The 21,918-nt window shown below is 39.8% G+C and overlaps 2 protein-coding genes across 7 annotated transcripts in view; one reads left to right on the top strand and one right to left on the bottom strand.

Moving 5' to 3' along the window:
• Positions 1-22: 22 nt before the first annotated feature.
• Positions 23-13,872, bottom strand: cep41 (centrosomal protein 41). Of its 6 annotated transcripts, none has more exons than XM_057836259.1 (11): positions 13,787-13,817; positions 12,362-12,425; positions 12,229-12,312; positions 12,063-12,124; positions 11,711-11,780; positions 11,501-11,636; positions 11,062-11,222; positions 5,672-5,739; positions 5,451-5,565; positions 5,163-5,375; positions 23-991 (listed from the first exon to the last, which is right to left on the bottom strand). In XM_057836259.1, the coding sequence occupies exons 2-11, from the start codon at positions 12,420-12,422 to the stop codon at positions 870-872; spliced, it is 1,092 nt and encodes a 363-aa protein (XP_057692242.1). In that variant the 5' UTR covers positions 12,423-12,425; positions 13,787-13,817; the 3' UTR covers positions 23-869. The 6 variants fall into 6 exon arrangements, with proteins under 6 accessions (XP_057692242.1, XP_057692244.1, XP_057692238.1 ...); XM_057836261.1 differs by having other exon boundaries at positions 24-991; positions 12,225-12,276; positions 13,787-13,871; XM_057836255.1 differs by lacking the exon at positions 13,787-13,817 and adding an exon at positions 12,689-13,119 and having other exon boundaries at positions 24-991.
• A 1,204-nt stretch (positions 13,873-15,076) lies between these two features.
• poc1b (POC1 centriolar protein B) overlaps positions 15,077-21,918 on the top strand; it is an 83,345-nt gene continuing 76,503 nt past the window's right edge. The window contains exons 1-4 of the mRNA XM_057836250.1: positions 15,077-15,541; positions 15,762-15,846; positions 20,305-20,476; positions 21,097-21,276. Of these exons, the coding sequence (XP_057692233.1) occupies positions 15,539-15,541; positions 15,762-15,846; positions 20,305-20,476; positions 21,097-21,276 (440 nt within the window). The 5' untranslated portion in view covers positions 15,077-15,538. The remainder of the gene's footprint in view (positions 15,542-15,761; positions 15,847-20,304; positions 20,477-21,096; positions 21,277-21,918) is intronic.

Here is a 21,918-nt window from a genome sequence, read left to right as displayed (position 1 = left end):
TTGTCTAAATTAAATGAGGATCAAGATAAATAATATGCCAAATTCAGAATTCCATAAAATTTAATAATGGTCACTATATCTCACAATACAGCCCAGTCAAGATGAAAAAAAAACAAGAACAAAGCTATTGTAAGAACTAAAATACAAATCAATTTCCAGGAAAATGTTTTTTTTTAAATAAAAAAAAAATTTAATTAACTATCAGGTGAAATGACGAAACATTGAATTAAAAAAAAAAAAAACTACAGAAAAGTAAAATCACAGTACTATTGAAAACAAAGCATTCAATTAGCAAAGTTAATCCACAAATTGAATTAAATAATGCAAAGTAATGACTACAATCAATTGCATGTCGACAGAAACAATGACAATAAAAGGCTCTTAATCCCATAAAATAGAAATGGCTTTCCATAGTCCTATTTATACGAAAGAGCAAACAGACTAGATGTACAACCAGTTCATGACAACTTTCACAATGCAAATATCATTAGCCTGATTAAGTTACATTGAAGGGTTTCAGACAACAAACAATGTCACCCTGAATGCTTGCAACAAACATTTTAGTTGAAGGTCACTTGAAGGAAGTCACTTCTGATCACATGACCTAGTAGCGTGACACAAGCAATGCAACACGCACACATTCTTAGTGAGGTTTGCAATGATCCATAAGATGTTGTTATGCGTTTCACAAAATGCAACATTCAAATGTGTCTTTTGCTTTACACATTATATTTATATATATTAAACAAAATCATCGTGATCCAGAAATCCTTCATTGGAGTGCAATAAACACTCATGTGCAAACAAATGTTAGAAGAGGAAATACTACTGGAGCGGAGCACCAGGAGTTGGTGTTATTAATGGTGATATCACTTCCAAGGCCTCTGGACCCGTCCGCTATCCCTCGAGGAAGCTGAAGATGCCTGGCGGCTGCGAATACTGGACACTTTGGATACACTGCTGCATGTTGACATGCGACTGGATGTACGACCTTAAGAAAAGAAGCAAACAAATTTTGCAACGCTGGAATCTGATTGCATTTTCAAAAAGTCAATGAATTGAAATGCTGTGTATTTTAATTTCAATAAATCGTATCAGGTTAATAGGGAACACATTGTATTTGATTGTGAATTCCAATTAAAATGGTGTCTATTACCCTAATGTATTTACAATTAGGGAAAAAACATTTTAAAGTGAATCAAACTGTATTGTAATGAAGGAGAAATCAAATTACAGTGAACGCTATGACAATTAAGGTAAAATATACTGTATCCCAATGGGAGTAAATCTTTTTGGATCATAATGGAACAAATCACATTTTAATATTTATGTCAATTTTGATGTTTGAATTGCATTGTAATGTGAGAGAATCTAATTATTTTGCGGGGAGATTTATTTCTTGGTATTTGGAGTTACTAATACCCAGTGGCATTGTGAGGGTCTCTTGGGGCTTCAAGCAAGAAATCCCTAGGGCCCCTACCCCACCTGTGCACGCTGCATAAATGCTGATTTTGCACACATAAATGCTTAATAAATATATACTAGTCCTTCTAAAAAAATTAGCATATTGTGATAAAGTTCATTATTTTTTGTAATGTACTGATAAACATTAGACATTCATATATTTTAGATTCATTACACACAACTGAAGTAGTTCAAGCCTTTTATTGTTTTAATATTGATGATATTGGCAAAAAAAGTCAAGAAAAACCAAAAATCCCAAAATCCCAATCTCAAAAAATTAGCATATCATGAAAAAGTACTCTAAAGAAGCTACTAACCTAATCATCTGAATCAACGAATTAACTCAAAACCCCTGCGAAAGATTCCAGAGGCTTTTGAAAACTCGCAGCCTGGTTCATTACTCAAAACCGCAATCATGGGCAAGACTGCCGACCTGACTGCCCATCACTGACACCCTCAACAAGAGGCTAAGACACAGAAAGAAATTTCTGAGGGAACAGGCTGTTCCCAGAGTGCTGTATCAAGGCACCTCAGTGGGAAGTCTGTGGGAAGGAAAAAGTGTGGCAGGAAACTCTGTACAATCAGAAGAGGGGACCGCACCCTGAGAAAGATTGTGGAGAACGGCCGATTCCAGACCTTGGGGGACCTGCAGAAACAGTGGACTGAGTCTGGAGTAGAAACATCCAGAGCCACCGTGCACAGGGGTGTGCTGGAAATGGCAGAAGCGCCTGACCTGGGCTACAGAGAAGCAGCACTGGACTGTTGCTCAGTGGTCCAAAGTACTTTTTTCAGATGAAAGCAAATTTTGCATGTCATTCGGAAATCAAGGTGCCAGAGTTTGGAGGAAGACTGGGGAGAAGGAAATGCCAAAATGCCTGAAGTCCAGTGCCAAGTACCCACAGTCAGTGATGGTCTGGGGTGCCATGTCAGCTGCTGGTGTTGGTCTACTGTGTTTCATCAAGGGCGGGGTCAGTGCAGCTAGCTATCAGGAGATTTTGGAGAACTTCATGCTTCCATCTGCTGAAAAGCTTTACGGAGATGAAGATTTCATTTTTCAGCACAACCTGGCACCTGCTCACAGTGACAAAACCACTGGTAAATGGTTTACTGACCATGGCATTACTGTGCTCAATTGGCCTGCCAACTCTCCTGACCAGAACCCCGTAGAGAATCTGTGGGATATTGTGAAGAGGAAGTTGAAAGCCACCCGACCCAACACTGTGGATGAGCTTAAGGCCGCTATCGAAGCATCCTGGGCCTCCATAACACCTCAGCAGTGCCACAGGCTGATTGCCTCCATGCCACGCCGCAGTGAAGCCGTCATTTCTGCAAAAGGATTCCCGACCAAGTATTGAGTGCATAGGTGATATAATTAATTGAAGGTTGACTTTTTTTGCATCAAAAAACACTATTTTGTATTGGTCAGATGAAATATGCTAATTTTTGGAGATAGGGATTTTTGTTTTTTCTTGACTTTTTAGCTTGAACTACCTGTACTTCAGTTGTGTGTAATGAATCTAAAATATATACAGTGCCTTGCAAAAGTATTCGGCCCCCTTGAACCTTGCAACCTTTCGCCACATTTCAGGCTTCAAACATAAAGATATAAAATTTTAATTTTTTGTCAAGAATCAACAACAAGTGGGACACAATCGTGAAGTGGAACAAAATTTATTCGATAATTTAAACTTTTTTAACAAATAAAAAACTGAAAAGTGGGGCGTGCAATATTATTCAGCCCCCTTGCGTTAATACTTTGTAGCGCCACCTTTTGCTCCAATTACAGCTGCAAGTTGCTTGGGGTATGTTTCTATCAGTTTTGCACATCGAGAGACTGACATTCTTGCCCATTCTTCCTTGCAAAACAGCTCGAGCTCAGTGAGGTTGGATGCAGAGTGTTTGTGAACAGCAGTCTTCAGCTCTTTCCACAGATTCTCGATTGGATTCAGGTCTGGACTTTGACTTGGCCATTCTAACACCTGGATACGTTTATTTTTGAACCATTCCATTGTAGATTTGGCTTTATGTTTTGGATCATTGTCCTGTTGGAAGATAAATCTCCGTCCCAGTCTCAGGTCTTGTGCAGATACCAATAGGTTTTCTTCCTGAATGTTCCTGTATTTGCCTGCATCCATCTTCCCGTCAATTTTAACCATCTTCCCTGTCCCTGCTGAAGAAAAGCAGGCCCAAACCATGATGCTGCCACCACCATGTTTGACAGTGGGGATGGTGTGTTCAGGGTGATGAGCTGTGTTGCTTTTACGCCAAACATATCGTTTTGCATTGTGGCCAAAAAGTTCAATTCTGGTTTCATCTGACCAGAGCACCTTCTTCCACATGTTTGGTGTGTCTCCCAGGTGGCTTGTGGCAAACTTTAAACGAGACTTTTTATGGATATCTTTGAGAAATGGCTTTCTTCTTGCCACTCTTCCATAAAGGCAAGATTTGTGCAGTGCATGACTGATTGTTGTCCTATGGACAGACTCTCCCACCTCAGCTGTAGATCTCTGCAGTTCATCCAGAGTGATCATGGGCCTCTTGGCTGCATCTCTGATCAGTTTTCTCCTTGTTTGAGAAGAAAGTTTGGAAGGACGGCCGGGTCTTGGTAGATTTGCAGTGGTCTGATGCTCCTTCCATTTCAATATGATGGCTTGCACAGTGCTCCTTGAGATGTTTAAAGCTTGGGAAATCTTTTTGTATCCAAATCTGGCTTTAAACTTCTCCACAACAGTATCTCGGATCTGCCTGGTGTGTTCCTTGGTTTTCATTATGCTCTCTGCACTTTAAACAGAACCCTGAGACTATCACAGAGCAGGTGCATTTATACGGAGATTTGATTACACACAGGTGGATTCTATTTATCATCATCGGACATTTAGGACAACATTGGATCATTCAGAGATCCTCACTGAACTTCTGGAGTGAGTTTGCTGCACTGAAAGTAAAGGGGCCGAATAATATTGCACGCCCCACTTTTCAGTTTTTTATTTGTTAAAAAAGTTTAAATTATCCAATAAATGTTATTCCACTTCACGATTGTGTCCCACGTGTTGTTGATTCTTGACAAAAAAATTAAATTTCATATCTTTATGTTTGAAGCCTGAAATGTGGCGAAAGGTTGCAAGATTCAAGGGGGCCGAATACTTTTGCAAGGCACTGTAAAAGTCTAATGTTTATTAGTACATTACAGAAAGTAATGAACTTTATCACAATATGCTAATTTTTTGAGAAGGACTAGTATACAATGCATAAGGGCACGTCAAAAGAAAATAAAGTTAGTTGACAACATTTGAAAACACTGAATAGTATAAATGAAATAAAATAAAATTACCGTACAAACCCATGTTCACTTTTCACAAAATACAAGTTGTTTAATAACAGCGTCTAGTGCAGGTGGCTATGGCAGAGCCCACAAAGGGGGGTTTTCTGCTGCGGTGTCATTTCAAATGGCCAATTGTTTTTGTTTCTGTGGACTACATTTTGGCAGCCCTTGGGGACCCCTTTATTGGTCAAGGCCCCAACGGACTGCCTGGCTGGCCTGTCCACAACACCCGTAAATCATAATGTCTCTTATTTGTAAAGAACTGAACCTTAATAGATGATACTTATTTTGACGTATGAATGTTCACAATTTTTCCAATATGACCCCGTTATTGTTGTATCATGAAATGTTATGGCATTTGTCGAATGTTCCTTACTACTGCCCGTCATAGAGATGTTCTCCAGCTGGCCCTCGATCCTAGCGAGCTCGTCTGCTGTAAACCTCCATCTTTGACCTGCCATCTGTTCCAAGGGCGGTGGAGGCGGCACGCACTTCCTCCACTTGGACGGCACTGTGGGCGGCAGGCAGGATGCAGGTAGGGGACCTGTTGTCATGCCCTCTGGGAATTTCTGAGCAATCACTTTGAGACCTGAAAGAGCGAAAGGTAACCTGATGATGGTGGTGATCCTGCTATGGCAAGAAGGGGCTGTTGTCACCACCTTACCTCCACTGAGCATGAAGAGGTTCTCAAAGCCTCGCTGGCACATACTCGTCGCTACCTGAGTAGCGATGCGCTCATCCTCATCGTACACAATGATGATCTTACCCTCTGCGTTTTTCTTTATTCATGCACCGTTAAAGAGCAAACCACACATCTGCTTCCGTTTTCATTACTTAATGGGACTGGGGTGTCAAGAAATTTTATATCTTGAAAAAAAAGGATACATATTCCAACACTTCCTTGGTATAAGGATTCATAGTTCGAGACAACATGGTGATCGGAAAACTGTGAGCTGGAAGGACGGAAGATAAACATCACATAAGAATGCAAGTTTCTAATGTTGCCGTTCTTTCCTCATTTTAAAATTTATATAAATACAGGGTGACCCAAAAAAAAGTTTACACTCAGTTGACTGCTTGTTTAAAAGCCATTGAAACATATCTAAATACGTTGTCATGCTTAAGTGATACATTAAGGCAGGGGTTCCCAACCTATTCCACTAAGGCACACTGTGGGTGCAGGATTTCATTCTTACCAAACAAGATGACAACACTTTTTCCCCAATCTGGTGTTTTACAAGTGCAATCAGTTGATTGCAGTCAGGTGTGGCTTGTTTTAGCAGAAGCCTCATTGGTTCAACTGTCTCTGCTGGATCGGCTGGAACAAAAACCAGGACCCACAGTGTGCCTTGAGGACTGGGTTGAAAACCCCTGCATTAAGGTCACTTAATGCAGCTGGTAATCTCTCGTCTCTACAATTCCTGTGCTTCTGCTGAAAATGAAGAAAACTTTAGCTGTACCTGAATTGCTGTGTGCCGGTCTGACACCTACTGAGATTGCAGCAAATCTGAGAATATCCAGATGTGCAGTCTACAAAGTTAAAACGAAGCTGAAAGATACTGGAACAGCCTCACGAAAACCTGGGTCTGGAAGTGAAGATCTGTGCGGACCAAAAAGTTGATTGACAAGGTGATATGTGGCCACCCCAGAGTCCAGATCTCAATCCCCTGAATTATAGCATATGGGCAACTGTGGAGGACAGTGCCTGCAAGAAGCCACAAACTTCTGTGGCAGCCTTGGAGAGGTCCATTGTTAGATCTTGGGAAAAGATGACAGCATCCTACAGAAAGCAGCGTTCCGCAGGTGCCTGGAGGCTGTTGTGACACTTAAGGGAGGACACATTGAAAAATAGAGTGTACTGTACATGTTCTTTACAATAATGTATAATTTGTGATTCAATTCTAATTCTAAGATGAATAAACATGGCATTGAAGTTGTATTATGGCAGTGTAAACTTTTTTTTGGGTCACCCTGTAATGTTAAACTATCTACATACTTCCCTCTCTAAGATAAGTGTGGAGTTGTCTAGCTGTTTATTGATTATATTATCTGTGTGTTGAATGCTCTAGGGATTCTGACCATTAGTGCTACATAAATAATAACACTTGTGCGTTATTCACACAGGCCTATTTATCACCATTAACCCCTACAACAGCTCCAGTGGAAGAACTTGTAAATAGTTTTAGTTCCAGCGTGATGACTGTAATTGGCACTATTGCCCCAATTAAGACAAAAACTTTGTCTTAGAAAGAAGAGGTCACCCTGGAGAAATGCCACTAGCTTTAAAACAAAAGCAATTGCAGACGAGCAGAACGCAGATGGCGAGAAAACAAACTCCTGGCTTTTTATGATATCTACAAAGAGAGTGTTCACAAATACAAGCAGGAACTGAAAAATGCTAGACAGTAGACAGTCATATTTTTCAGAGATCATTAGTAGAAACACCAACAATACTCGCACACTATTTTCTGTGGTTGACAAACTGACAAACCCACAAGCATCAATACCTCAGGAATTGGCATCTGGGGTGTCCTGTAATGATTTTGCAGTATTCTTTACACACAAAGTACTAAAGATTAGACCGTGTGCAACTCCAGATTAACAATTGTTACACTAAACGCCTCCGAAAATGTCCCACGTGTCATTCTTAGACAGTTTAGACTCTTGGACTATGCCACTTTACCAGAAATTGTGTCAAAATTAAAGCCCACAACATGCTGCCTTGACATCCTTTCTCCAAACTTTTTCAAAACTGTTTTTCATTGCATAGCCCCAGACGTACTTCAGATTATAAATACAGTGCCCTCCATAATTACTGGCACCCCTGAAAAAGATGTGTTTTTTTAGCTTCTAATAATTTTTTAAAAATTCAAATAATATGGGACCTTAATGGAAAAAAAAGAGAAATATCCAACCTTCAATACAAGTGCATTCATTCAGTGGGGAGAAAATCCCACATAAAGAAATAATTATTTCACATCAAATAATGTGTGTCACAATTATTAGCACCCCTGGTGTTAATACTTTGTACAACCCCCTTTTGCCAACAAAACAAGGTCTGGGGACTGAGATGGCCATGGGAGGAGCTTGATTTTGTGTCTGGTGAACCATTTTTGTGTAGATTTGGCCATATGTTTAGGGTCACTGTCTTGCTGAAAGACCCAGTGATGACCCATCTTCAGCTTTCGGGCAGATGGCAACAGATTTTGATTTAATATGTCCTGGTATTTCAAAGCATTCATGATGCCATGCACCCTAACAAGGTTCCCAGGGCCTTTGGAAGCGAAACAGCCCCACAGCATCACTGACCCACCCCCATACTTCACAGTGGGTATGAGGTGCTTTTCAGCATGCGCATCTTTCGTGGCACGCCAGACCCACTTAGAGTGTTTGTTGCCAAAAAGCTCAATCTTGGTCTCATCTGACCAAAGCACATGGTCCCAGCTGAAGCCTGGGACAGTGTGTATTTTCGTGTGAGACAAAGATTGAGCTTTTTGGCAACAAACACTAAGTGTGATTAAATGCGATTTTTATGTATAATTTTATTTCCTGTTTCGATTGTCTTAGTTTTTATGTTCTACTGATTTAATGTGATTTTTATGATCTTCATGTTATGTAAAGCCCTTTGAATTGCCTTGTGTTGAATTGTGCTATATACAGTGCCTTGCAAAAGTATTCGGCCCCCTTGAATCTTGCAACCTTTCGCCACATTTCAGGCTTCAAACATAAAGATATGAAATTTAATTTTTTTGTCAAGAATCAACAACAAGTGGGACACAATCGTGAAGTGGAACAACATTTATTGGATAATTTAAACTTTTTTAACAAATAAAAAACTGAAAAGTGGGGCGTGCAATATTATTCGGCCCCTTTACTTTCAGTGCAGCAAACTCACTCCAGAAGTTCAGTGAGGATCTCTGAATGATCCAATGTTGTCCTAAATGACCGATGATGATAAATAGAATCCACCTGTGTGTAATCAAGTCTTCGTATAAATGCACCTGCTCTGTGATAGTCTCAGGGTTCTGTTTAAAGTGCAGAGAGCATTATGAAAACCAAGGAACACACCAGGCAGGTCCGAGATACTGTTGTGGAGAAGTTTAAAGCCGGATTTGGATACAAAAAGATTTCCCAAGCTTTAAACATCTCAAGGAGCACTGTGCAAGCCATCATATTGAAATGGAAGGAGCATCAGACCACTGCAAATCTACCAAGACCCGGCCGTCCTTCCAAACTTTCTTCTCAAACAAGGAGAAAACTGATCAGAGATGCAGCCAAGAGGCCCATGATCACTCTGGATGAACTGCAGAGATCTACAGCTGAGGTGGGAGAGTCTGTCCATAGGACAACAATCAGTCGTACACTGCACAAATCTGGCCTTTATGGAAGAGTAGCAAGAAGAAAGCCATTTCGCAAAGACATCCATAAAAAGTCTCGTTTAAAGTTTGCCACAAGCCACCTGGGAGACACACCAAACATGTGGAAGAAGGTGCTCTGGTCAGATGAAACCAAAATTGAACTTTTTGGCCACAATGCAAAATGATATGTTTGGCGTAAAAGCAACACAGCTCATCACCCTGAACACACCATCCCCACTGTCAAACATGGTGGTGGCAGCATCATGGTTTGGGCCTGCTTTTCTTCAGCAGGGACAGGGAAGATGGTTAAAATTGACGGGAAGATGGATGCAGCCAAATACAGGAACATTCTGGAAGAAAACCTGTTGGTATCTGCACAAGACCTGAGACTGGGACGGAGATTTATCTTCCAACAGGACAATGATCCAAAACATAAAGCCAAATCTACAATGGAATGGTTCAAAAATAAACGTATCCAGGTGTTAGAATGGCCAAGTCAAAGTCCAGACCTGAATCCAATCGAGAATCTGTGGAAAGAGCTGAAGACTGCTGTTCACAAACACTCTCCATCCAACCTCACTGAGCTCGAGCTGTTTTGCAAGGAAGAATGGGCAAGAATGTCAGTCTCTCGATGTGCAAAACTGATAGAAACATACCCCAAGCGACTTGCAGCTGTAATTGGAGCAAAAGGTGGCGCTACAAAGTATTAACGCAAGGGGGCCGAATAATATTGCACGCCCCACTTTTCAGTTTTTTATTTGTTAAAAAAGTTTAAATTATCCAATAAATTTTGTTCCACTTCACGATTGTGTCCCACTTGTTGTTGATTCTTGACAAAAAATTAAAATTTTATATCTTTATGTTTGAAGCCTGAAATGTGGCAAAAGGTTGCAAGGTTCAAGGGGGCGAATACTTTTGCAAGGCACTGTAAATAAATTTGCCTTGCATTGCCATCGAGACTAGCACTGTCGTGTATTACAAATACTACTTTGAACGAGACTAGCACTGTCGTGTATTACAAATACTACTTTGAACATATCTTCACAGACGAAGCAATGACACAGGCTTAAAAAGGTCAACCTTAATTGTGTAAATCGCACTTAACAACGACACAATCCCACGGTTGAAATAGACGACATCCACTTAATTCTATTGAAGATATGTAATGCTGAAGCAGTTGGAGGAGTTAAGTTTGAAAAAGAAACATGCAGTAGATGGAGCACTTACAGTGTGTCAAACGCCTCGAAACAGTGTTTCAATTTAGGGCAATTGTCTCAAAAGTGGTTCATTGTTTCGGAAAGCCTCGGTTTTTCGATCCCTAGTGTTCATTAAGTGTTTCTTACCATGAGTTCAATAACGGTATGGAAAGTGCACGACAGGTGTGATAGTCCTTGACCCATTGTAGGGCATCACAATGTTGTCTAACTTATGATAATAGCCTATATGTACTTACTTTACCTTGTGTTGGCGGTTGTAGAAGTGCTGTTATGGTCTTACATGGCATGTTTCCTTCATTTGTTTTGTGTAAAATGATCCCAAAACTTTAGACATTTGTTGTCTACAACAGACGTTTTACTTCTGGCTTGCTATCATCCAGCCAACTATTTTCTACATAGAGTGGTGCGAGCAATTGAGGCAACATCAGTCAATGTCCAATCATGACCCCTGCAAAAAATATAGGCAGACATTTTTCCTTGACCTTATTAGTAACAAATTATTTTAAGGTTAAACATACCTCTTCAAAATTTGGTATTTTCCAAATAAGCGTTTCTTATTTTTTTGGTCATATTTTCAAATATTTGCAACCTTGTATTGTTTGATTGTATTGTGGACTTATGTGCTGTAAAAGGTGCCTTTGCCTTTTAAAAAAATCCATTAATATTATAATGAGACAGAGGAAGAGGAAGGAGAATGTACCCGTGATAATGTGACACTGGTCGTACAGCTCACGCTCACGGACGTCCAGCAACAAGTAGGGACAATCTTTGTAGAGCTTTTCAGTGTCTGTGCCCACATGTGTATCAGCTGCCTTTGCTTGGTCACCATTCACGTTCAACTCGCCGACTCCATTGATGACACTGCAGTAAAATTCCCAAACGTTTTGGTTATTTAATTTTTTTTTTTCTTTAAAAAAGTTGTACCATAATATCAATCATATTCTAACACTTCTGGAAAGATGTGCCTCAAAAGTGGTCTAACAATGCCACTTTCAAAAATAAGATGTTTGGAAATCAAGCAAAACTTTTTTTGGATATCTCATGAAAATCAATATTAACACAGTAGTGATAGGAAGGTCCGAAGCATAAATCTTATGCTATAGATATTTGACTGATGCTCTGCATGAGAAGGCTGTCACCTTAGCAAAGTGGATCTCATGGTCTGGCTATGCTGCTGATCCTGTGCCATATCCTTGGTCTCACGCGCGCCATTGGTGTGTGCCGCCTCCGGCTCAGCTTTAGCCACAATCATGTTGTTATCACCGCTGCCGCCCTCTGTTTGAGTCATTTAGCATTTAATCATTGGAACAATGGTTATTCAACTGTATTTGTTTGGTCATTTTATTTACCATGAAGATTGTGGCACGAATCACCACTGACACATTCATTGAGGTCTGATACTGACGCGACTTGAAGAACCTGCATTGGAGAACATTGTTCAATATTAACACTGGTTAAACCAGGGGACAACAAGGCTATTCCTCGAGGGCGCCTATCCAGCTTGTTTTCCATGCCTGCCTCCTCTTAAACACCTGAATCAAATGATCAGCCCATCAACACAATCTGCAGAAGCCCGACAAAAATCATATATATTTTTTTAACACCAGGCTTAAATAACAAAAAATGGCAGCGCGCAAACCTAAGAGACATGTATCTTTTAACACTTGAAGTAGGGTAGGCATTAATGTAAAAAAATCTTACCAACTCTGCAAATGTTGTCACTTTAAAGCGTTTGAAGATTTCTCCTTTGTTGAACTTGTAGTCTGTAAAAAAAAAAGAAAAAAAAAGACACTCTTATTATGATGGATTATTTGTCTATTTATGTATCAAACAAGTACATGCTGACAAATGATACTGCCTTACTCACGCTGCTTAATCTCCTCAAGGCGCTCCATATACTTGGTGAAGCTAACCCCTGTTTTCAAAACACACCACACAAACGTGGCACATGCTAAAAGATTTTTAATGATATGTCATAAATATTAGTATTTAGAGCCTACCAGTGTCAAGCTTTGTTTTGATGTGCTGATACTTGGCATTCTTTGGTATCCGCTTTCTCATGTACTGTGACACGAGGACAGTCAAGACAAGTTTATAGATTAGGAATAATATAAAAATTGTGCGTTGACATTTAAATGCACTTGCAGCATAGTTTGCGAGCCCTGTGGGGTTGCCATGGCAACAAAATTCCAAGCTACAGCTAACCTGCTAGTTCGCCATGCTCCGCTTAAGCTCGAATCTTGTGTTGCTAGGTCAATACGGCCACCATAAATACCACACTAATATCAGACAAATACCGAAAACAAGATCATTAAAACAGAAATTACCTGATCACCGCCAATGCCCCTGTACAGCGACATCTTTCAACCAAACCACGACACCAACCACGTCGTTTTCAGGCTTATGTCGGCCAAATGTTCAAATACAGAAAAAAGGTCGCAATTAACAGCGAGGTTGGCTTCCAAGCCAACTATTTTAACTCAAACGAGATCCCTTTATTTGATGTATTTCTCTTGCATCGCATTGCGCAGACCCAACTAATCGATTGTCTGCTTTCAGCCTTTCACTCAACATGTCAAAAAGGCATGGAAACTATATGGCGGACTTCGGCGACATGACGAGGAAACGCGTTTTTAAGGGAACATTTTCATGCAACTGTCCGTGGCGTGGCAACGGAGGCCTTTACGTCATCACAAACATTACATCAATGCCCCGTTTCCGCCATTGAAACGTCACGTGACAAGAGTTCAGAGTCACTTAAATTTTGTCACAAATTTAATCTACTAGAGGTGGATTTAAAAAAAAAAAATCTTCTAGTAGTGTTAAAATGAAGCTTCACCAGGCATCGAACGTTCGGGAAAGAGCTTATTACTCAAAGCATTATATGAGCTTGATCTACACCAAAAGACACCGACTAGCAAAGTATAACTTCAGGCTGTTATATGTGTCTTCTCCACATTAAATGTCTTAACTGCACCCTCGGTGATGAGGGGGGCAAATTGTCCTAGAACGCTCAAATTAAGACTAAAAAAAGACGAAAAGTGTATATCATGTTTTCATAACTTATACATTTTTATAGTACGATTTGAAGAGAGGGTGTGTTCTTTTGTATCGGAAACTTCAAACTAACAGCCATCCATGACCAATTAAAAAAATAAAAAACGAGTCAAATAATGGAGAATTTCCCTATACGCGCGTTACTCGTTCAGTGCATGTAAAAATGCACATACGCACCTAGTTTGTATAAGGAAAAATAGACGCTAAATATGCTTGTGTAACTTGGACAGTAATGTACAGTAAAGCTGCGCAGTATTACCGAAACTTCGGTGTATTGTGATACGGAGTGGCACATTACGCATATCACAATACGACGTTCGGTTTCCAATATATTTGTAAACATCTTTTGAGAAATACCACTTAATTACCTGTTTATTTTCTGTGTCAATTTTTCCTACAGACGCCATCTTACAGTGTGACGTCACAGTTCAAAGTTCACGACCATAAATAATGACTGATTCTCGTTTGAAGCGAGATGTTTGAAGCGGGCTGTTACCATAGATAATGGATACTAGAAGCCTAACGGTCTTGAGCTGCCGAATGAAATGGATGTGCTAGACGGTCGCCATCTTTCGTAGGTCTCCAATGAATAAGCTACTGATTTACACGCGATTTAAGTGTGGCGAATGCACAACTGGGCATTTTAAATTTAAAAAAAAAAAAAAAAAAAAAAGTAATACCGAAAAAGTATGGATGCAAAATTAAATCATATGCAATATGTCTGTTTGTTTAGGCATTATAGAATATTAGATACGTGCATACGAAAATGGCAGATTTTATGAATACTTATTCAGTAATTGCAGCTTTTCAAATGTTGTGAGTTTAGCAAGGACAGTGGGGTCTCGCGCTTATGTAAACATTTCAAAGTTCCTCTAAAAACACCTTTTGGCCAGTGAGCCTCTCCTGTTGCCAGATTGGGCAGTGCGGGCGGGAGACAGGCATTGTACGAGATGATAAGGAGGAAGCATTTTAATCAGTTTTAACAGTTAAAGTTCTATGTTTACACCTTGAAATTCAGCTATGTTGCCTGCTTGCAGCAGCACTGGCATTTTAGTGTCTCACAATTAATTTCTGATTTGAGGTACACATTTAACAAAATGCTTTTTTTGATGAATGATTATGTGTTAGATGCTGTTTATTCATTTATTTTTGCAGCATATTCTGGTGTTTTTTTTAATCGTTTTCTAACGACAGGTGGATTTGCTTCTGCTTATTGCAACAATCGCAACAGACATACTTTGCAATTTGGAATCAGCTCTAGAACGTATTGTCAAAGTTGTACTTCCACTGTGATTTCTGTTGACAAACATGTATTTTTGACACTGAATTATGATTAAAATATATAGGTAACTATCAATCGTTGCATTTATTTAAATGAAAATATTACAATCGTTTTTAATATTTTCTATGCTCTACAGCTCCCATTATGTGAAAAAACAAGGATTCCATCGTAATGTGTTCCCCACTGTTGACATATTTTTTTCTGGTTAGAATATGACAATATACATAGAGCTATATAAGGTATTAGTGAAGCATTTTATCTTCCATTGGAGGTTTAATTTCGGCTCTTTATGTTTTTTTAACTGAACTGGGCTGTTTTTATGGGCTGGTTGGGCTGGAGCCGTCTTTTAGATCTGGCAACCCTGGTTACCAACGACTCTGTACGTCGTCTCTTACAAAATACCCGGAAGAACGCTATACGTCATGTGCAGATGACGAGTGGAATACATCAATTTCGCTCGTTTTTAACTTGAAATAACTCGTGTCGTCATTCATTCAACATATATCATTTACCAGTATACTTGTCATTATACGAGACTAAATCGTTTTTATCATTTTTTCCCCCTAGAACGTAGCTGATATTGCCACTATTCACTCTTGCTGCACCGGGTTTATTTTTTAGTAAACCGCAGCATGCAAAAGGCGTTGTGAAAATGCACAAATGAAAACATTGTATGGTTAGTGCATAGTCGACTGGAGCTTGTGAAGTTTGTCATCGCCGTATCCGCGGTTGACTGCTCACGTCTGGAAGCTTTCTGGAGAGCGGTATGTTTGAGTGTCATGGAGGAAACGTTCTACTCGAACAACTTTAGCATCGAGTCACTCAAAAAACAACCACAATGGTGAGTAAAAGTTGTATTTTAAGGTAAAAATACGGCTAAGGATGAAGCAGACTTTTGATTTAATGGAAAATTAGTAATCAATTTTTCTGCTAAGGGTAATTGGCTAAGTGGAACAGGCTGCCGCAATGTAGTCTCAACATTTTGAAACTTTTTATTCAACAATGTTTAAAGAACGACATAGGTCAAATTATATTAAAATGCGTCTCTGACATCACTACAGGATGACCCCAGCATGGAGAGACTGTTTAGAGGACACAAAGATGCCGTCACTTGCGTGCATTTCAGTCCGAACTCTAAAATGCTGGGTAAGCAACCAGATTTACCAATTGTTTTGTTCTATCTATTGGTCAGAAGGCTGATCCTGGTCTTAAAACGGAAATGTTGCTCAGGATTTGAACAACAAGCATATTACAATGACAATAAATACAAACGGTTATTTCAGCACACTGTTGAAACTAGGAGTGGGAACCTCTTGGTACCTCACGATACGATACGATACGATTTGCAATACAAAGCTCACGATAACGATGATCTGACGATAAAGCGATACAACGATTATCGAAACATTGGTCAGGAAGTCATTCGAGGATATTCTACAAACCACTAATGAACAGCAAAACAAGCTTCTGCTGTGAATTGGAATGAGTTTATAACTAGTAGACGTCCAATCCATTTGAACTGGGAGGGTGGCAGCGAATGAAAATTCGTTCATTCGTTGCCATCCCTCCCACTTCAAACGGATTGAACGTCTATGGCCGTCAGTGGCCAATGCCAGGCAATGAGGTAATTTTGGACCATTTAAGGTCATTTACCTGTTGATTTTCAGTTACTTCCTGTTGATTTTGGGGTATTTTATAGGTCACTTTTTGTTTATTTTGAGTTACAGAACAGGAAGTGACCTGGGAGTCACATGAATGAATAGGCAGTGACTCAAACTCAACAAGAAATGACCTGTAAATGCCTTAAAATGAACAGCAAGTGACCTGTAAATGCCCTGAAAATCGGACAGAATAACTGTAAATGCTCTGGTTTCGAATGAACAAACGTTCCCAGTCTAAATGGATTGGGCGCCGAGCACCACCAATGCAGTTATGGTGGAAGATTTTGGTGGCAAGTTAGCAACTTGTTGGTTCCTTTTTTTTTTTTTTTTAAACAGTGACACCTTTTTAAAACGATATCTCGATTCTTGGCAGGAGCATATCGATAAAACTTTGCGATACAAAGTATCACGATATATCACCAATTTGATATTTTGTCACACCCCTCGTTAAAACTGTCTTTAATCTTCATCAGCTTAAAAGAAAGGAATATGAAAAATGGGGTCGGGCATCGATCATCGCTGGGATCCAGTTCGAACATTCCGACGCTCCTAGAACCGTTCGAATGTTTAAATTTCGATTCCATGTTTTGATGCCCTAACTGTCGAGCGAAAAAAAAAATGCTGCTGAAAACCATGAAGAAGAAGCCACAAGAAGTGTGTTTGTGCATTGCAACTTGATTACAACCATGATCACAGTGTGTTTTCACTCAAAAGTTTGGCTTAACTTTACAAAAAAAAGTCAGCTCAGTGCAACATTTGCATCAAAACTATATCATGCAAAGCTGGCTGCACGACCAATATAATTAAACACCTCCGGCTTCATGGAATACAAGTGCCAAGTGCATAGGCGGGTGCCGCATATTTGTCACACTGGGCAGTCAGAACCAGGTAAGTAAAACAACAAATTACGTCTGTCTTCTGCTGTCCCTGCGACCCGACCCCGGATTAAGCAGTAGTAGATGGTGGATGGATGGATATTCCATCGGGCCACGGTAGATATCACATACAGTGGGGCAAATAAGTATTTAGTCAACCACTAATTGTCAAAGTTCTCCCACTCGAAAATTTTAGAGAGGCATGTAATTGTCAACATGGGTAAACCTCAACCATGAGAGACAGAATGTGGAAAAAGAAAACAGAAAATCACATTCATCTCAATACTTTGTTATGTATCCTTTGTTGGCAATAACGGAGACCAAACATTTTCTGTAACTCTTCACAAGCTTTTCACACAATGTTGCTGGTATTTTGGCCTATTCCTCCATGCAGATCTCCTCTAGAGCAGTGACGTTTTGGGGCTATCGTTGGGCAACACGGACTTTCAACTCCCTCCACAGATTTACAATGGGGTTGAGATCTGGAGACTGGCTAGGCCAGGGGTTTTCAACCCAGTCCTCAAGGCACACTGTGGGTCCTGGTTTTTGTTCCAGCCGATCCAGCAGAGACAGTTGAACCAATGAGGCTTCTGCTAAAACAAGCCACACCTGACTGCAATCAACTGATTGCACTTGTAAAACACCAGATTGGGGAAAAAGTGTTGTCATCTTGTTTGGTAAGAATGAAATCCTGCACCCACAGTGTGCCTTAGTGGAATAGGTTGGGAACCCCTGGGCTAGGCCACTCCAGGACCTTGAAATGCTTCTTACGAAGCCACTCCTTTGTTGCCCTGGCTGTGTGTTTGGGATCATTGTCATGCTGAAAGACCCAGCCACGTCTCATCTTCATTGCCCTTGCTGTTGGAAAGATTTTCACTTAAAATTTCTCGATACATGGCCTCATTCAGTCTTTCCTTTACACAGATCAGTCGTCCTGGTCCCTTTGCAGAAAAACAGCCCCAAAGCATGGTGTTTCCACCCCCATGCTTCACAGTGGGTATGGTGTTCTTCAGATGCAATTCAGTATTCTTTCTCCTCCAAAAACGAGAACCTGTGTTTCTACCAAAAAGTTCTATTTTGGTTTCATCTGACCATAACACATTCTCCAGGTACTCTTCTGGATCATCCAAATCCTCTCTAGCGAACCGCTGACGGGCCTGGATGTGTACTGGCTTCAGCAGGGGGACACGTCTGGCAGTGCAGGATTTGAGTCTCTGGCAGCGCATTGTGTTACTGATAGTAGCCTTTGTTACTGTGATCCCTGCTCTCTGTAGGTCATTCACTAGGTTCCCCCCGTGTGGTTCTGGGATTTTTGCTCACCGTTCTTGTTATCATTTTGACGCCGCGGGGTGAGATCTTGCATGGAGCCCCAGATCGAGGGAGATTATCCGTGGTCTTGTATGTCTTCCATTTTCTAATAATTGCTCCTACAGTTGATTTCTTTACACCAAGCGTTTTACCTATTGCAGATTCAGTCTTCCCAGTTTTGTCTTTGGTGTCCTTCGACAGCTCTGTGTGGAGTTTGGAGTGTGACTGACTGTGTTTGTGGACAGGTGTCTTTTATACCGATAATGAGTTAAAACAGGTGCAATTAATACAGGTAACGATTGTAGCCTCGTTAGACCTCATTAGAAGAAGTTAGACTTCTTTGACAGCCAGAAATCTTGCTTGTTTGTAGGTGACCAAATACGTATTTTCCACTCTAATTTGGAAATAAATTCTTTAAAAATCAAACAATGTGATTTTCTGGGGTTTTTTTTCTCCCACATTCTGTCTCTCATGGTTGAGGTTTACCCATGTTGACAATTACAGGCCTCTCTAATCTTTTCAAGTTGGCTAACTTGCACAATTGGTGACTTAATACTTATTTGCCCCACTGTATAGAACTACATGCGAAATGATAGACCCGGCGGCGTTAGGAAACGGCAGTAGCGTGTTGCTGCCGCCGTCGAAGTCAACTGTATTAAAAGATCATTAAATTATAATCAATAGAAGAATTTATACTAATGGTTCGTTGTATCTCACAGCTAACATACATGTATGGCAAAAGAATATGTGTAACTGTAAATGTTTTCTCCGTGAGCTTTTGAAAAATCAAACATCTTTGTGAAAATACACTCTTGTGGAAGTTCAAAGACTGATATTTATATACCAGTTAAAAAAATTATTTTAAAAAATCATCGAGAAGTTAAGACATTAATATAAAGTATGCATTTTTTTTTTACCTGCCTCGGAATCGCGAATTGTTCGGAATCGAAATTGGAATCAAAATCGGAACCGGAATCGTTCAATTTCAAACGATGCCGAACCCTAATGAAAAAATATTCACAAATAATGTCAAAATAAGAATTTCACATTGATGAAAAAAAGTCCATTAAATTGAAACGTGTATGTAAACAATCAGAAGCCAATATTTTCAACACGTACAATTGAACATCGACCTCACGTAGTCCACAGACCTCCGGTCAAAGGTTTCTAAAGAGTGAGGATGACAAGACATTGTTTGGAAGGAAAAACGAATGAAAAATGAAATTTTACTTTCATTTTAGTCTTTGCATATGACAGTGAAGAAAGGTTTTAAATTGGTTTTAATTTCTTCACCAGTATGTCATGAGATGTAATGTGTGAGGAAAATATAGGATTCCTCATCCCTCTTCATAGTGCTTCTGAGGAGGTTGTTTCCTGACTAATGAATCTTGTGTGGAATGTTCGTATTCGTATTAGAGCACTATGTGTCTTTTCTGATAACAGTGCTGTATACAGAAAATAAAATATACTTAACTGAGCAGGAATTAAGACATTTTTGTGTGTGGAATGGGGAACAGTGAAATAGGTTTGTAGCCTTATTGTTAGTGAAAGCAGTGTGTGTTTGCAGGAACACACTTTTAAATACAAAAGTTGAAAATAAAATTCTGATATGTTAGACTGAGTGATGAAATTGATTAATCACCTAGCCCTCATTTAAAAAAATAATTGGTTAAACTCAAAGATTAAATTTTGAGAGCTAAATTGATTTGCTGACTTTAAGACTGACAATACAATTAAAGTTTCTGTGCTTTCTATGTCAGCATCGGGCTCCATGGATCGCAGCCTGATGGTCTGGAACCTGTCATCTAAGGGGAGGTGCTTGCACTTTGTCAACCATCAGGATGTCGTCACAGGTGTGCAGTTCTGCCCCCTTGGTAACCTGGTGGCGACTTCGTCTAAGGACAAGATGGTCAGACTGTGGAAACCATCCTTGTAAGTTGCCTACAACCTTTTTTAAGATAAAAACAAAAGTATGGATTTGATCATTTCATTGCAGTAGTACCGTACCGTTTGAGTGGTCGTCTTGTGAGGTCTTTACGATACGACCTGTTGTTAAAATGATTTTTCCCCCTTCTTAAGTTGTAAGCAGAATTTAGTTGAAGGTACATAGTAAGTAAATGATTTTTCTAAGAGTGTAATGTTATTTGAATGAATGGAGAAAAAAAAGCTTGGATTCTTTATAGTTTGGAAAAAAGTTGCAATTTGAACACATAAATGTTGAAATATTATTTTATTTTGGGAGAATTAGGACTTTTGCTTGATTTTTTTTAATAGAGTAAAATGCTGTTAATATAACCTCCTGTATTGAAATATTTTGCAACACAGTCATTGTAATGTTATATGGAAGACAGTCACAATAATACCATATAAACCTGAATTTTAATACGTGACCATATAGATAATCCCCAAATTTTTGAATATCCTGACTTTGTTGCTCTAATATTGCAACTTCTTTGTAGTCACATAAAATCATAATTTGTTCCACCTATTGCATCATATCAAAACTCATCAAATATTTTACAATACAGTCACTGTTTTGTTGTGTGTTTCAGAAAAGGTGAGTCGACAGTGTTCAAGGCTCACATAGCACCAGTGCGCAGTGTGGCGTTCTCCTATGACGGCACGAGGCTGGTGACAGCCTCCGACGACAAGTCAGTGAAGGTTTGGAGCGTCAGCCGGCGATGCTTCGTCTACTCGCTCAACCAGCACACCAACTGGGTACGCTGTGCTAGGTATGTAATCATTTCATATATTCTAAACACTTACCTGAAATGCTGATTGTTCATACAGTATATCACAAAAGTGAGTACACCCCACGCATTTCTGCAGATATTTAAGTATATCTTTTCATGGGACAACACTGACAAACTTTGAAAGCCCGCCCGTCTCATCAGACCATAGGACATGGTCCCAGTAATCCATGTGCTTTGTTGACATGTCTTCAGCAAACTGTTTGCGGGCTTTCTTGTGTACCGTCTTCAGTAGAGGCTTCCTCCTGGGGTGACAGCCATGCACACCAATTTGAAGTAGAGTGCAGTGTATGGTCTGACCACTAACAGACTGAACCCCCACCTCTTCAATCTCTGCAGCAATGCTGACAGCACTCCTCTAATGAGTCACATGACATTTTGGAGGGAAATTGACAAGCAGTACTCAATTTGGACATTTAGGGATGTACGTAGTTTCTAAGGGGTGTACTCACTTTTGTTGCCAGAGGTTTAGAAAATAATGGCTATAATCTGAGTTATTTTGAGGGGAAAATAAATTAACTCTATTATATAAGCTGCACAGAGACTACTTTTTATTGTTTCAAAATTTCATTTTGTCAGTGTTGTCCCATGAAAAGATATACTTAAATATCTGCACAAATGCGA

The sequence above is a fragment of the Corythoichthys intestinalis genome, chromosome 5 (assembly GCF_030265065.1).
Source record: "Corythoichthys intestinalis isolate RoL2023-P3 chromosome 5, ASM3026506v1, whole genome shotgun sequence".
Lineage (NCBI taxonomy): Eukaryota > Metazoa > Chordata > Actinopteri > Syngnathiformes > Syngnathidae > Corythoichthys > Corythoichthys intestinalis.
The sequence above is the reverse complement of the archived record's forward strand: the minus strand, read 5'-3'. Positions and strand labels throughout refer to the sequence as shown.

Excerpts from the sequence above, each read along its gene's own strand:
- cep41 (XM_057836255.1), bottom strand. The coding sequence starts at position 12,721 with ATGTCGCTGTACAGGGGCATTGGCGGTGATCAG. Across the intron at positions 12,426-12,688 it reads GGGGCATTGGCGGTGATCAG|TACATGAGAAAGCGGATACC; the intron begins GTAATTTCTGTT and ends CTCGTGTCACAG. Across the intron at positions 12,313-12,361 it reads CAAAACAAAGCTTGACACTG|CATGTGCCACGTTTGTGTGG; the intron begins GTAGGCTCTAAA and ends AAAATCTTTTAG.